General features: G+C 35.5%; 1 protein-coding gene across 1 annotated transcript in view; it reads right to left on the bottom strand.

The window, feature by feature from the left end:
* Window positions 1–17,794, bottom strand: part of KIAA0825 (KIAA0825 ortholog) — a 210,384-nt gene that overhangs the window by 131,099 nt on the left and 61,491 nt on the right. The window contains exons 11-13 of the mRNA XM_026044103.1: window positions 13,265–13,455; window positions 11,182–11,364; window positions 5,366–5,479 (exon numbers count right to left, since the gene is read on the bottom strand). Of these exons, the coding sequence (XP_025899888.1) occupies window positions 5,366–5,479; window positions 11,182–11,364; window positions 13,265–13,455 (488 nt within the window). The remainder of the gene's footprint in view (window positions 1–5,365; window positions 5,480–11,181; window positions 11,365–13,264; window positions 13,456–17,794) is intronic.

Consider the following 17,794-nt stretch of genomic DNA (forward strand, 5'->3'; position numbering starts at 1 on the left):
TAAAAGATCTACAAGCTACCCTCATGTTAATACATGTTTCCTAAGACACTAACAGAGAGGAGTCAGTCCCATATCAAAGCAGTGTGGTGAGGGATGGCATTCAAGTGTGCCCTCAGAAAACGCAGTCTTTTTCCCTGGGAAATGGGATCCCCTCAATTTTAATATAAATCAAAGGGACTTCTAAAACCAGCTCTTTAGACTCTGCCTTGGATCCTGCAAGGAGAGATGGAGAAAGATTTTTCCAGTATAGTTTTCCCAGAGGTCAAATGACACCAGGTTATATCTCATCTACAGTATTAACATCTCCATATCTCACCTTTGAGGGGGAGAAGCTAAGGGTGAAAGAAATAGCTCTGGTAAAATGGCTCAGCTTTGCTCTTCCTTCTGCTGCCACTCAGAAGGTCATAAGAACTCTGGCATCGATTTGGGAACAAGGTAAAGAGCCAGAATATCCTTCACAGTCTGAGTTTTGTTCTCCAGCTATTATTTCTGGGGAATATTCTGTATTTTTGTTCTATAGAGAGGAAATCTTCAGTGTTTGCTAAAGGTCCCTATATTTGAGTTTTCCCACTGGGATGAAAAATGGCACAATAGACAAATAATTCCTTAATCAATAAAAGAATCCATGAAAAATGATTTTTAGCTAGTCTCGAAAAATAGACTTTTTTATACGAAAGTTTTCAAATAGCAATTTAGAAAGTCAAATCTCTGACTGAAACTGAAAGTTATTTGTGTTTGAATACACAAACATAATCTTTTATAAGTGCCAACTACTGGTTTTATTACAGAAGGTTATACCAGTGATGTTGTAAGTCAACGATGTGTTCTAAAGCTTGCTATGATGCATAAAAACATACTTTCCCCTCAAATTTAAATGTTTTCCTGATGTGAAATTTTGCAAAGGAATGATTTTATGGCTGTTGTATTTCTTATTTCGTTTTTCTTTAGATATTTTTTAACGGGAGGTTTTCAAAATTGGGCTGTGGGTAAAATTTTTTGCAAGGCCAGTTCTTCATTACCAATTGCCATTTAAGACAATTTTATATTTATATAAGATTGAGGGTTCTTAAATTTCACTTTATGTTGAGCCATCACATTTATTCATTTGGCTACAAGTTTCTGCAACAATAGTTGCTAACACGGAAAGTTTATGCACTGCGTATGTAAACTTTATGCACATAAATTTTACCTGCAAAAGTAGCAGTGTAAAAACTACACATGCACTGATGCATAAACTGTACAGGCATAAAGTTTATCTGCCAGTGCACACACAACACCTTCAGTATCAGTTAGAGCTTCCTTCATCACGAGATTCATTTTTCTGTCAGGCTAGAGGAGGATTTATACACGTCTGCACATAAACTTTATGTGCCATTTATATGCAGCCACTGGAACAGAACTAAAATGGGGTTGTGTGGTTGTTCTAGTGAGAGGAAACTTCCCTGCTATGTTCCATATTTCTGGGACCACCTGCCTGAACGTCGGGTGTGCCACAACCTGCCTCTGCCCATAAGCACAGAACAAACCACACAGAGAAACAACTGCACAAGAGCACTGCTTCCATTAAGCTTGCTATATAGATAGTTTACCTAATATAAGCCTACAATGCCTGGAAAAGAAAATGCAACCTCTAGCTTAGTGCGCGCGCGCACACACACACACACATTCACTACAAAAAAAACAAAATAAAGCAAAAAAAAAAAGACACCTGCAGGGCATCCCAGAGACAAACAAAAAATAGCAAAACTTCCACAACTTCCTTTCTCATCAGCTCCTTTATATCACACTATTATGCCAAAATTCCACTGTTAAACTGCTTCTTGGCACACACCTTGGCATTGACATTGTAATAGCGAGGGGATGCCTGGGAGGAGATGGGCAATTTAAGTGCCATGAGACACCTGGCACATCTTTTTAGGGAATGCCCAATAGTGTAGGGAGGTCTCGACAGTGACATTTTCATGTCATACAACATACAACATTCTAATTGCATTTTATGAAAAAAAAGCAGACATTTAAATCATGATAGAACTTGCAGCTAAAATAACATTTGCATATTTAAAGTCTACAGTACAATCAAACTTTAGCTATTAAAACCTCTTAAGAATGTAAAGCATTATTTAATAGAATAAATGTTCAAAACTTGTTATAAATTCCAAAACTCTAAGCTATGTTAAGACATTATTAGTAATTAGCAACTGAAGTTTAAATTCACACTGGTACTAGTAGCAAGATCAATAGATTTAGGGATCCCTAAACTCAACATTTGTATATGTAACGTTTGTAAATTCAATACTTCACTAATTCAGTTTCAGAGCCAGTTTCACTGTATTCATCTCCTTGCTTAAATTCTACATGTTCTCAATTCTAAGAAGGGCATTCATTGTCTTCAGGATGTAAGAAAAGGGACAAGTTGGTCAATTAGATTTATAAAGGATAATATTTTAAGTGGCTTTAGAAATAAATGCCATTTTTAGAATATTTGAGTTGAAGTAAAACTCGTCTGTCATTGACCAGATGGGAAGTTATCATGTTGTAATATACACCAGTTCTTGGCTCTTTAAGCCTCTTGCAAATTGAAATGTACAATGGTGTGACTCACTCAGAGGAAAAATAAAATAGAGCAGACATTCCCTACAGCCATGAAGCTAGCACCAATAAATGCACCGAGAAGTTTTGTAACGTGCATATGGAGAGGCATATGTTCTCTCATCCTTGTAGCTCAGTACTAGTGAAAATAAGACTAGCCTCATAAAAAGTGACAAAAGGTGAAGTACATATAAATATCACACATAAATGTTCAGTTTTGTACAGCAGCAGGAAAAAAGCAGGACTCTCATGTTCAAAAGGTATGAATATAAAGAACATCTGAAAGCTAACAGAAGCAGACATTAAAATACACTATAACCAGGACATAATTTCTCTTACTATGTGACTATTTTGCCAGTATCCAAGATAAAAAATAAAATAAATATTTAAGGCAAATAACAGTTAGACCATTCATTTTAAACAGTGACAAAGATGTTTAGGTCTATTAGATAAAACAGACTGTAGCCCTATAGACACCACAAGTGATGTAGTAAAACAGGCTGCATAATAAAGATTTATACAAAAACATTTTGGAGACCAGCAAAAGCTTTTTTTTTTCTTGAAATATCAGGGAAAATCTACAAGTGTATATAAAAAAGCAAGTTACAATTACACTGGCTTAGTGTTTTCTGAATTCTTTCAGTGTTAAAGAATGTAGGCAGCCTCAGCTAGGACCTTTACAATAGTATGGGCTCTCTATTTCGCTATGGAGAGTGAGTGAATACGATATTTTTGTTATGCTTGGAAATAAAAGCATAAAATGACCTAGGAAGAATTAGGATCCTCTGCTGGAATAGTTTTCTGCAATGCTTAAAAACAACCTTTCTTTCTAATATTTCAAATATCATACTGGAAGAAAAAAGCTTCCACAACACAGATACACCATGTAAAATATTGTTAACAAAGTTGTGACACTTCAAAATATGTGCTTCCAGTTACATTACTTATTAAATACACAGGTACTTTCACTGATCTTCCTGAGCAGCTTAAAGTTATGTTGCTAAAAGAGGATATTAAATATTTTACTAAAGTAGTTCACCAGGACAGCACAGATGGCTTTATATATATGGAATGCACAGGCACACTAGTTGTATTACCCCTGGGATGCTTTTTCTCATTTATTTCACATTTTTCCCATATAAATCTGATAATGAAGTTGTTTCTTTGGTGGTCAGGAAGATATATATTTCCTCATATTTCTTCTGCCCAGTGAAAATATGCCAGTTTTAAATAGAAGTGGAAGAGCTTCGACTATTTATTCAAGACAAAACTGTCTAAATAGCATCCATAAAACCTTAATCCTACCTCAGAAAAGAGTATTCAGTCTATGACTGAAGTGGTTCCAGCATTTCCTTTACATCTATGCTGACAGTAGTTATCAGAATATTCATCTTCTAAAACTGTTATTTCACAGTCTAATTTAAATCTTGAATATTGTCCTTAAACAGAAGGTTCCAAAGCTCAAAAAATTGTCTTTCCTTGGACAGGGAAGTTGTAAGTCCTTAATGAAGCATAAATACCCCAAGAAATAGAGTAGGTCCTTTCTAATGGACCATGCAGTCCTTCCTTTCTCATCTTCCTCTTTATCCTGCCCTTTCCCTCCAGCCGTATTTGTCTTTTAAAATCAATGGCAAATTTCATGGCAATTTGTATGAGAGGTAGAGGTCCCACAAACACAGGATATTCTAAGCTTCAAAAAAGGGAAAAGGATACTATCTCAGTCAAACAGTTATTCACTGTGTTTGGCATTTCAGTTAGCTTAACAGGGCACATAAAAGCAACTCGGTCCCAGCCTTGTGCTCTGGGGCTATCAGAGGTCCTAGAGAAGGAGATAACAATATCGCTGACAAGGAGAGCTGAAGGGAGGGCTGTGGAAAGGCAACAGGATGTTTTGCACAGTAAGGGGTAAAATTATAAGAAATATGTTACTAAGATGGGGACAACGAAGGTTAGAGGTCTAGAGCACATTGGTGTTCATTTAGGTCAAATTTATATGATAATCAAATACTCTTAAATATACAAATACTTTTTTTTTTTTCTTCAGAAAAACACACACAAAAAAAGCCCTCAGACCCAGCTTTTCATGAAAACATAAAGTCAAAATCTCTCAGGAAACAACTTTTGGAGAGGAGGAGGAGGTGAAAGGGTTAGGAGAGGATCGACACTGGTGTGGGAGTGCTTCAGGTTCAAAATTAGAAAAGGAATGACAGCACAGCTGGTAGCATATGCCTCATATGTAACTTGCCATTATACGCAGTGACACAGAAAAAGAAATTAAGTTTTTCCTTCTAATCAGGCAGTAATCTTGGAAAAAAAAGTCAACTATGACCAAGCCTCCTATTTTCAATGAGCTATTTATATATCAAACCTTTTTTTTTTGAACCAGCAATTATAAACAGAAAAACTTGTATTCTTTTTCTCCCTTTTAATTATTATTCTTTGAAAACTGCACCTGTGCTGAGCTATGCTATTGTCAAGAGCTATGTATTCTTTAATTAAAGCAAAAAATCTTGAAGATGATTCAAATATCAAACATAATGAATTTACTGGCAAAAAAACAGACTGTACCATTTTCAACGTGACCTTTCTTAGAGATGCTTTAAGTGTAAAGATTAGGGAAACTTGCAGTGAATTTTTAAAAATTCTACTATGTTGCTCCATCAGAAAATCAACTGAACATTTGTTCAGATACTTTGAAAACAGTGTGTCAGAACAATATGCGATAGATATTGATTATCTGGTACTTCCATTACAACAGTTAACTTTAAATACTCACTTAAGTAAGGAAGAAGAGGATGATGGCATGCAAGATAACCAGTGTAATGGATAATTAAAGATTTCTTCTGAAAAGTCTTGAGAAGGAGGCTCACCAGAATTGTTCAAAAATGCCCTGAAGGAGAAAAGAATAATAAAAAAAAGAATAGCTGAATTAAATGAAAGACTTAGAAACCCTTAGGATGACTAATATTAAACATATAGGTACATACAGGTAATTGCAAAGGTATTAAATTATTTTAAATATCATTTCAAAACTTTTCACTTTTTGCACCTTAGTTTCTAGCGCTGTCAATGGACTGTTGAAGCATAATTTTCTTCATCTATCTGTTCTTACACAGCATGTTTTCAAACTATGACCAAACATGCATTGAATAAGCCAGTAACTCTTTAAAGACTCATTTCTATTGCCCTTTCCCTTCTATTTAATACAGGCACCACATTATCAATAGTTTGACCATAATCAAAGGTAAAATATCTTTTGAAAGGATAATAATTTATCCTTCACAAAAGACATGGAAGGAAACAGGGGAAGGGGGGGGAAGGAAACAGGGGAAGGGGGGGGGAAGGAAACAGGGGAAGGGGGGAGAAGGAAACAGGGGAAGGGGGGGGGGAATCAAATTTTCCTTGTTCACTGTCTTGCAAGGGAGAAAACACTGGCTGAAATGTCTGCAGTTTTCAGACACAAGGACTGGTGAAGAATCAGATACGTTAGCTTAAAACCACCTCCTTCATCTCTTTTTCTAAAGGATGGCAAGAGGCATCCTGTGTTTTGTCATTTAATTAAAACTATATTTTAACTATTTTTCACAGCTACACATACATAATTTACAAGTGCAGTTATATGCCTATAAGATGTCTGCCTTTAAGACCTCCAACAAAAGCAGAAGGAAAATAATACTCTCTTCAACATGAAAGAGGAGAATGTAAGCTTCATATTGAACTTATCAAAATCTAAGGTGGTCCAGTTGCAAATTAATTCTATTAAGTTTGCAAAATTTGTATTTTTCAAAATTACTTGAACATGATCTTAAATAAGCATTTTTTGAGCAGAAAAGTTAGGACATTCTGAATTTATGAAAAAATCAACACTAAAAATAAGGGAGATATTATATAGAAAAAGAGAGTATTTAAACTGGAGAATAAATCTTTTAAAGTCATTCATGTCAACAGATGGAGAAGATTAAGGAAGAAATCATATTATTTCTCATCCTTTGAAATATTTTTTATTTACAGCAAAAGCCATTTCCTGTAAGAATGCACATCAGTAATGAGAGAGAATTACTTATATTCATGAATTTATACATCCTAGAATGAAAGGACAATAGATTTGGGTAGGAATCTAATAATAAAAGACTATCTTGTCTACAGATAGTTCATGAACTGTTTTAGACATTTCTAGGCAAGAATAGATTCTTAGCAGTCTCTTAATGACAAGGACAAGGCAGAATTTTGGACTCCGAGGCCTAGAACATCTTCATGCAAATTTTGAAGCTGACACATAGATAATATGATAGCTTTAAAGCTTGTATAAATATATGAACAACTGAAAATATTATTAAAAAAGCAGTGCCTAACGATGATACAAAATCCTTGCTGCCAGCACTTCTCAGTGTCCTCTGCTGGCTATTTAATTCTTGCCAGGAAATAAAGAAAAACCCAGCTCTGTGCCAGACAGTTTAATTCAACTACTCTTCTGACAGAAGTATAATAATAGCTAGTAGAAAATTTGTTTTGACTACAGGATATGTTAAAGCAGCTGCCTATAGTCTCAAAGCAGCGGATAGCATCTGTGAAAGTATTTAATACCACAGCAAGATTCCAAGTTACAGTAGTTTTATTCTTCTGTGGAGTATGACAAGGTGAGAATTGATCTTGTAAGCCTCAGTGCAGGTGTGAAATAATGAGATGTCAACAAGATGCATCCTAATGGTATTTCCTTGTAGCCTTTGGAGGATTTAGCTCTGTGTAGGGAAGTAACATGACTAATAAGCAACTTAATGAGTTATACTGCTTGCACTTTGAAATTAAAAAATATTTTGAATTGTTTAAATGACAGCTATTTTTGCCCAAAGTGGATAACCAACAGAACAGAAAATTGGAATCTGTAAATTCTCCTCTCAGTATTTGTCATTGACCCAAACCATGTTTTGAGAAAGATACTTCAATTCATAACACAAAATCACATGAAGGCAGCTATACAAATATACAATAGTGATCTTTTTATGATCACTAATGGAATGACTGTCATCTCCTGCTCACTACAAAAGATGAAAGCATATAGGCAAAGTGCAAAAAGAACAACTCTACTCAAACTCAAACAAACCCTCAGCACGGGACAGAAGAGGATCTCTACTCCAAAGTCTTAAATGAGACTGTTTTACTGCATATTGTCAGCCTGCTTATACTTAATAATTTTATTTTGCAAGAAATATGATGAATAGTGTTCAAAAAGGCCATATACCTACAAAAGCCATAATCAGCATTGGAGCTGTTAGGTCCACTGCTCAAACCAGAGATACATGAACTGACCACATAAGTTAGCAAATAAGTGTATGATTACCAAAAGCTCTGAGGGGAGAAGACTTCATCCCCCTGCACCTTTCTTCCAGAGATCTAGGCCAGCATCAAGAACACAGTGACACCTGGTAGTTTTGGGGAACACACTCGGGAGACCACTGTTGCTCAACAGCTTTGGACAAATGTAAACAGATAGAACATCCTGAGCATATTTGCAGATGACACTGAGGGGCGGGAGGCAAGGGAGGAAGGACTAGTTAACAAAACACATAGTAGTACTCCAGACAAAAGATTATTGGGCCAACAAAACTACTCTCGTGATTCACTGGAGCAAAACACAAAATTTTGCTGTGGTTCCAGTCACGTTCGGGCCTAGACTACATGATCTGTAACAACAGGCTGAGTGAGCCTAACAGCATCGTGCAGCTACTTAAATGGTAAATTACAGAAACAAGGGAGAGAAGCTTTTCTAAGTTATGGTAGATTTCATATATATGCAGCAAGGGGTAACAGTCACAGATAACAGCTGCAAGAGTTCAAATTGCATTTTGGGGAGAAAACTTCACCCAGGTAGTGCTGCAGTAGAACAGATTGCCCAGAGCAGCTGTAACACCTCTTCTCCTCATTTGAGGGTGTCAACTACACAAAATTGTCTGAAATAATCTACTATTGGTGATTGTCCTGATTAAGCAGGTGGGGCTACATGATGTTCAATAGCAGTTTCCAACCACCAGTTCTTTTATGCTAAAGTTACGTCAGGCGGGCCAAAGGAGGATAGAAAGATGAAAGATAAAAAGAGAGCATTAAAAAATGATATTCAAGATTCAACAGTAAATTTAAGACTAGATCTAAAATGAGTAATTGTAAGAAAAGAAATTAAGTGACAATAGAATGGACAAGGTTTGGTCTCAAAATGAGCAAGGCAGAAAAGTTTATCCTAAATCAATTTAAGGTAAGTATACTAATAATTTTTCAGAATCCCTACTATTTTATTGCATTAGAAGCATATAATAAAGAATCTTAAATAACTCTGAAAAATTCCACTGAAATAACAGCTAATATAGCACCTCCAGTAAGTTGGAAATGAGGCAATACTATTATTAGAAAACGCCTGGAAAACAATATTCTGCCATCACCGCTTTTATGATTACACAAAACTTTCTTGAGCAGCCTAAGGATTAATTTAAATCTAGCCCCTGCAGGGAAATGTTTTAGTACTATAAGACAGCATAATAAATTTAATAGAAAAATCTTTACTGCACTTACAGTTAATTTTATCAAAGTTTTTGAAGACAGAGCTGATTTAACAGATGGAAATTTTGATTATATAGCTGTGATTATAAAAGAGAACTGCTGAAGGATTAATATTTCTTTAAAATCATACATAACCTCTAATTCTGTTATTGATGGACTAGATTCTTCATGTGATGAACTATGCACATCTCAGTAACTAATGAAGTTAGGAATTCAACACCAATGCAGCATATGAAAGTGCTACCAATTGGAGGTAGTCATTCAAGAAACTAATTTGACAAATGCTGCTTTTTTTGTAATCTGGACTATAATTAGTGGGTTAGGTTACCTGAACAATATTGCTGTAATGAAATATACAATAAAGAACTGTTTTGATCTGGAGTCTTTGAAAACAGAAGTGCTGAACGCACAGTTCACAGAAAGTGTCTCTCAACTTACACAAAAAAATGCATAATCTGTAACAATGCTTTTCAGTATCAATATTATTTCTGCAAATATATGACAAAATATGACTTTTTAAATTTTGCCCTCACCAAAGTCTGGCAGCTTTGTCTGTGATTTGCAAAGAATTTTGTAGCAAACTACATGAGCTGCTGCATTCTATGCATCCTGGTCAGTTTTTGATTTCTGGAAAACTAAATTACTATACAGAAATGTGTATGCCTAAATATGAAATCTATATGACCAAGGAGTTAATTGGTAACATTTCATGCGAAATAAAAAACACATTGTCTCACTGTTCTTGGCACTTTGTGCTGGAGCTCAGTGAATACAGTGGAACTCAGTATACATTTTTTAAACCACAGGTATATGAAAATCTGTAAACAGCATAGATTAATGGAGAAGATAGTAAGCCAAGAGGAACAGATCACACTGAAAATGCATTTCAGACCATCATTCTGAGGATTCTCATAAATTAAAGGTGATATGACAAAACTGGATAGCACAAGCAGTTACAGATTCCCACAATATGGAGGTACCACATTGCCGCCTCCATTACTTTTGCCATGGCAAGTCTACCTAATCTGTTCATGAATCACCTCCTTAATTGATAACATTTTCAGCCTTGCATTGAGATTGTCACATAAGATGAGACATCCAATTACAATCCTCTCTGAAATGTTCCTCAGAGCCCTTTAAAATGAGACCACAAATGTTAAAAATTTTGTTTAAAGCAACATAAATACAGGAGGTTATCCACCCTCCTCTTTGTACCACTGGTGTTATTTAAAAATATTTTTATTTAGAATAATCAAATAAAGGCTAAGTTACCAAAATTAGGCTTGTGCGTATGATCTTGTTTTGTATTGTCTTTTATTGAAAATCTCACAGAAGTTTTTAGCACCAAAGAAAACAGCAAGACATAATACACAAGACTCAGACATAATTCAAGTGCAAATAATTTTCCTTTTTCCTCACAGTAGTGACTTCTGAAAACATATTTCTATAAAATCGGGCATAGATAGATAATATATACACACACACACACACACTTTTCACTTGAAAAATACATTTAAAATTTCTGTGGCACATCGGTTTCCTAATGGTTATATAACCATATGTATAATCACTTCAATAAATTATCCTTTAAGTTCTTACATATTTTTTTTTAATTGTTATGGGAGGTCAGCAGAACATTCTAAACCACCTCCAAGCTGCAGGTAGATAAACTTTGGGTAGCAAGTCCTAGAATAGTACCATATATACAAACATTTTTTCCATCAGGTACTTAATCAGTAAATATACTTCATAAAACATGTTCTAAGTGAACAACAAGTTGTAAATCTGGGATAACACTTATCAATGAAATTCTACTGTCTTTGTTACAGAAGAAATGCCCAACAGATTTAACTTTAGGGCTTTAGGTAAGATAAAAAAAAAAAATAAGTTCAAGACCCAAATTAAGAAATACTCAAAGGTTATCAAAATGCATCCACACTATGCACTGCATTTGCATTTCAACACAGTTCTTCATCTTGTACATTTATTTCTGTAAGCTCAAAACCAAATTTATCCCAAACTGAATATTCAATTCATACTCACTCATACAAATTCTTCAGTGGTGAAGTTAAAATAGCTAGTACAGAGAGTAGAGAGTTGCAGTGGTTATGTATTTGATAAATCTTGACATCTCTGTCTTTATGTGGATTCAGAAATTCCTGTACAGAGCTGCAAACTGACCAGAGCATATTTTCAGTAGACAACAAAATTGCTGCAATATCAAATCTACAGGAAAGAAGGAATGAAAATAATATTACTTAGGATATTAAGATAGTTTTAGTTTAACAGAGCTTTCTTCTGAGGAATATCTAGTACTAGAAGTACTTCATAGTTACTTGAAGTAATATCTATGTACTTGAAGCTCATCTTCCTTAAGAGGATACTGCATGAATTCTGAACGCACTACACAGAAAATGCAGTTCCCTCACAGTGCTGAAACTAGTCAGCAACAAAAGACTTGTTAAATATGGTAATTCCTCTTCAAAAGGACACTTGCTAGACAGTAACAATTTTCCTTCCAAATTACAGCTAAACCAAACTAAATTTAGTTTTCCTTATGATAAAATATAATTATGGTGTACATACTATTTTCAGATCCTACAGCAATAAAAAGTAACAACAAGTGAACTAATTCTTCAGCTTGCAAAATTTTACAGGTATATTGGCTCACTAGCTATCGGCCTGAACAAAATATATATAATATATTTATAAATCAACACCACCAAAAACTACAGCGGCAACAAAAGGTCACAAGAATCCTTTAGGTTAGAAGGGACCTTTAGAGATCATCTAGTCCAAAATGGTGACATACATACGTAGGTAGAAAACAGTGAATATTTAGTCTTACTGAGAGACAACAGGCATGCAGTAGGACATAAAAAAGCACCTAGAGTGCCCTGTCTACATCACCATCTGTATTGTTAGGGATTTTATTTTGGAAAATCTAGACAAACGTACACACAGACTTCGACTCCAAAATTACACATCTCTAATATTTCAAGAATTTGAAATAAAATATATCCTTGAAGAGCAGTATTATATAAAAAGGTAATCCTTTGTGATGAAAATATTGAATAATAAAAAATGTTTTTTCATTCTTCCAGCTATGCATAAGTGAAAAGTAATTATAACTTCCTATAATTAGACAGGATTTAGTATATGAACACTCAAAAAACAATCTTTCTGCCTAAAGATACAGAAGGACCTAAACACTGAGGATTGAAGCACAGAAACGTGCACTTGGACACCAAGAAGAAAACTTAGGGATTTATTCTCACCTATTCCAAGATTGTGAACTTGGAGAAATTAATTAACCCTTCTATAACATGGATTTTTTTCTCATGATACAAAATTCATCAAGTCAACCTATAAGTCTTAACTCATTAATCATAGAGTACTTCTGGATATATTCAGCTTCCTACAGATGACAGGCTCTCCAAAATCTGCATGAACTTTGCCACTTTCAAAAAATCTAAGAGGAGAATCATATTCACTTAATAAAGAAATACGTTAAGTGAACAGGATCAAGTTCAGGATGCAGATTTCTTCAGTCAAACAAGAGGGGGAAAAAAGAACAAGAATAGACTTTCATCTGGAGACATCTGCTTTAGTATTTCTTAGAGAGCTCCTTCTCTGCCAAAACATAGGAACCCCAACAGAGATGCAGTCAATTTCAGTTTTCCTAAAATGATAGGGACAAGGAATATCCTCTTCCTGCTCCCTCCTCCTGAGCTCTGGCTTTCTTTTTGGCAGAGCTTTGATGTGACCTAAGAGCTCCTCAACTCCGAAGGGTGTTTGTCCTACCAAAAAAAAAAAAAAAAAATCTAATTCTATTGGAACAGATGGAGTTTTCTTCACAAAACATAGGTGTGAGTTGCTGCCAATTCTGAACAATTTCACAAAGGAGGTCTTTGATCATTTTCTAGATGAGTATGTGGCCACCAGATACACTTAAATATTCCAAGTAGATTGAATTTAAAAATATCCTCAAAATACATAATTTCTGTCTGTTCCATCTGCTGCGTTCATGAAAGTTTAAACTTAAATTAAAACAGTGATTAGCAGAACATCGAGATCACACATTCTATCCATTAAAAAAAACGTGTGTTAAATAGGCAACCTTTACCTGATTTGTGGAGTTCTCTTGTAACTGGGACAGGCCTGAGAATATCTGGAGGACAGCACAGCCAAGGATTGCTCCAGTACTTCTGTAAGAATCTCCTGGGCTAACTTGGGAGGCAGAATAGTCCATAGATCATGTCGAAGAGCACAGCAGAAGTAATGCCACATCTGGACAGAGAACGAACATCTTTCCCCCTAGCAAAACCACCACACGTTAAATAATAGAAACACACCTTCCAAGTGTCAATTTAGTTCCTGTGAGTCTAATTAATTCAATCTGAAAGGAAATAGCTGAAGAGTTTCAAGCATATGATGACCAAATAGCGGTCCTTGACAAGATGTGAACATCTTTATTAACAAAGAAACACATGTTCCATTTCAGTTACAAAACTAGAGTTCTGCCATAAAACCAAACCATAAAAATTTGACCTTACAAATCCTTAATTAACCTAATCTCAAAAACATAGTGGTTTAGGTCAAACTCAAAAACATATACAGTACTTTTTTAATGAATAAAAAAAAAAATACATTGAAATGACTTCAGCATGCATATTTCCCCAAATTCATCCTGCCACACGTCAAAATGATTATGTATAACAGAGATACAATAACAGCAGAAAAAATACCTGGGTAATTAACATAAGAATCCCATTTTTTTTCTATATGATTTTTTTCACTAATAACAGCAATTCATTGAAACAAAACACTTTCTGGGGATAAATCAATATTGGTATTAATATTTAGTTACCTATATATAGAAGAATCACCTCAGTAAGACACAGACACAAATATAGAACAGTGAAAAAACGCAGTGAAAAAAACACATGAACAAATCTAAGTAGAATATATATTAAGTCACGTTTTAACATTTCACCTAAATACTGTTCAGAAATTAGTACTATTATGAAACTGAAACACTCAATAGCACAATTAAACACCTGACAACTGTTTCCACATAGATAAAATCAAGTAATTTCATAGTGACCAAAAATGGATCAGGTTACACAGAAAATTACAGATCAAGTTCACAGGATTAGAGAATCACAGAATGGTTGAGGTTGGAGGAAACCTCTAGAAACCACCTAGTCCATCCCCCTCTGCTAAAGCAGGGACATCCTCATTTTTCTTATCTTAAATAAAATCAAAATATTATTGCAGCATATGCCGAGACTTCCTCATAGAAAAGAGAAGTTTACCTCTGGAAGCCTCCGTGCATACCTCAAAAGGGTGTTACTTTTGTAAGGGGGGGGGGGGGGCGAATGGCTTTGATAAATTATCACTAGTGCCGAGATACACTCTGAAAGACCTTATTCAACTCTCCCTGACCGGCGGCTCCACTCCAGCCTAGAGTTATTTTTATTAACAACTCCCTTTTCATTGCAAAAACATGCCTGCTCTTCGAGAACAAACAGGTCAGGCACAAAACTATTATTTTACACTCCTTAATGTAAACTGATTCTTTTTGGTCATACCTTTAACAAAAAAAACTGCAAAAAAAACTTTATGAAATTTAGAAATAGATTTCTAAATGAAGTTATAAATGTATTTATTTTTTAAGCAACCAAATGCTGGCAAGTTATAGCTATTAACTATGTATAGCTATGTATGCATACAAATTAATTATATAATTTTTGGTAAATTATTTAAACAAATTTTGAATAATATCCCTCTTTCTAAAATCATGCCACTATTGCAGAAGCAAATGAGTTGCAATGAAGATTTAAACGGGATTCATTGTCCTTCTCTGCCCTGTTTTTCTATTTGTTGCCATTTCTAGACAATTCTACTGGTAAACATCTGCTATTTTGTGCAGGCTTCGTACAATACAAACAGATGTGAGCTTTTATTTAGCTTATATATCAGGAAACAAGCAGCTGGGCTTTATTACATAAGCCACTCAATATTATCTTTGAACAGACAATTCTTTATTCTTTGACTATTAGAAAACATAAGTTCCTAAAACTACAGCAGATGTCTGCTACACTAAACGCTTGATTTGAAAACGTAACCTGGAGAGCCGGCCCGGTGGGTGTTCAGTGCAGTGCACCAGCGAGATGCTCAGCCCTCAGAGCTTCCCTGGCAGCTCCATGGGAATCAGGCTCCGAGTTCAGTTCAGAGCTCACTGACATTGCCACAGAAAGTGGCCTTTGTATCTTGCAAAATCTCTGCTTAACTTTAATTACTGAGTATCAAAAGCCTAAGGTGATCTCACCATGATTAGAATTCTGTATTTGCTGCATTTGTCAAAGGGTCTTTTGGCTTTTCTTTTCCTCTTACTGCTATTGGATTAAGTGCATGTCAGAGGGAGGATATGAAAGCAGGAATTGAAATTGATTAGAAGTGTAAAAATAAAGTAAAATGTTATTTCAACAATCTAGAAGAGAAATAATATTTTATTTTATAGATTGTAATAGCCATTTGCTACCAATCTTGTTCATCTCGGATGTTGTCATTTTACAAATAAATAACTGCATAAGGAAACAGCAGTACTATGTAATCAAATACAGAAGGTATCCTCCCCTCCTTTAACTTCATCTTTTTTTTTAGTGGTTTGATTTTATTTTCTTACAGATATCTTAGGTCCTATCAAGTAAGTTGTTTTATTAGTGAGGACAGAATTTGTGGGCAGTGGAAAGGAAGGCATCACATATTCTTGTAATACCATTTAAATGTCCCATATTACTGGGGGAAAGGAAGGCAGTAAGTCCTTATGATGCCTAAAATGCAGGGTTGCCATTTAGTTTGTTAGCTAGCACACTAGGCATTAATGGGGAGAGAATTCTTCCCTTCTCACCCAAGGTGATACAACAGTTTGCTCAGTTTATGGGAGAATAATAGATTTATTTTCTTTAAGAAATTCACCAAGGATTCACAAATTAAATCTTTTATATTGGCATGAAATACTGAAAAGTGAGGGACAGGGAAGAAAGGGAAGCAAGGTCCTGAGCTAAGCTGGACACAGGAGCTACTCTTCTCAACACACAGGCAGAGAGCAGAGCAGCTTCCAGCTACAAAAGCAAGATCGTGGTATTGCTCAAGACAGATCCTACTGACAGTGCTGCAAGGGCTGAGAGCCACTGCCTCTCTCAAATGCAAGAGTGCGCTCCCAGCGAGACACTGAGTTCCCATCCAGTGCCTCTGACCAGATCCCGCTCCTGGAGACAGGCAAGGGGTCCTGGCTCCAAGCTCCTCTCGTGTTCCAAGCTCAGCAGGATCTGCATGACCTTAACATTCAGAGGCAAAGCTTCACGGCTCCTGCTGGGTGTTGAACTCGCGAGGAGCCACCTCGCACAGCGAGAGGTTTCAGCAGTGCGTTGCTTCTGTAACAAGCGGTAGCTCTCAAGCCAACCTCTTCCATTCAGGAGGCCTGCAAAGCTCAGCAGAAGTAACAGCTGCTCAGCATCACACCTCCTGGAGACACTCTGAGCAGATTATGGGCCATCTTTCACAAAAAAGCAGCAAGATGATGGAAAATTACATACTGCCTACTCCAAGCACTGCAGGTGTACTGAGTTGAAATACATCTCTTCCCACACACATCAGTTCTGATCACTAGTGATAGAATTGCTGAGCTCATTCAATTCCGTTTTTGTTGGGGCAACTATTTGCGCCCATCAGGCTTCCTCCACGGTGGACAATTGTCCGCTAGATAGTTATTGCAGTGGAATCACCAATAAATGGCAAACAGAATCAGATAGACTACAGTCGGTATAAATCAGATTAATTGGTAAAAATCTACTTTTTTTAAGCCTCTCAGCCTAGGACATTTTCAATCACGTGAAAAGTAAAATGCTAATTTTCTTGTCTTTAAGGGAGGGACATTTTGATGTTACTTCGCATATAAGGTCTGTTTAAATCAACAGACAATATGGATTTTTGTCACCGATTCATCAGCTCTTCCTATTACATTTCTAGGATGGATATACTGAAGAAGCTCTCATGTGTAACAATTCTAGAAAATGCTTAAGAATAAAACCCTAATTCATTCACACAGCAAATTTAATGAGAAAGGGCAGGACTTTCCTTCCATATCTCAATTATTATTGTTATAAAAAGAGTAAAAACGTAACTAAATCCTGATAATATGCACAAATAATTTCAAACAACAAATATCTAGTATACACCTTACCATGCATTTATACAGATATGTATTTATATGTATATTTAGCCGAGTAGTTTTTAGGAAAAAGAAATAGTTCATTAGAATAATCTATTCAATTGATCCTTAGGCTCTTTCCATTGTTTCACTGAGGCTGTAGTTTAAAAGCAGACCTGTGACTCAAATGCAGGTGAAGTAACATAAGTCATTTCAGATATATACTGGAATGCTATATTGATCATGTTTTTTGTTACACGCTTTACTCACCAAAGTGAAAGGAAACCAATGGAGAATAAAATCAAAAGAAATATTAATCATATTTAAAATTCAAGTGAAAAAATAACACTCTTGCATTCCCATATGCTGCATTTCCTACAAGGAAAGTTGAAATGATGGTAACCCCATGGCATGGGGGGCCAGGGAAGAAGGTAATCT

This window comes from Nothoprocta perdicaria, unplaced genomic scaffold (assembly GCF_003342845.1).
Source record: "Nothoprocta perdicaria isolate Ctin4 unplaced genomic scaffold, notPer1 scaffold_35, whole genome shotgun sequence".
In the NCBI taxonomy this organism is placed as follows: Eukaryota; Metazoa; Chordata; class Aves; order Tinamiformes; family Tinamidae; genus Nothoprocta; species Nothoprocta perdicaria.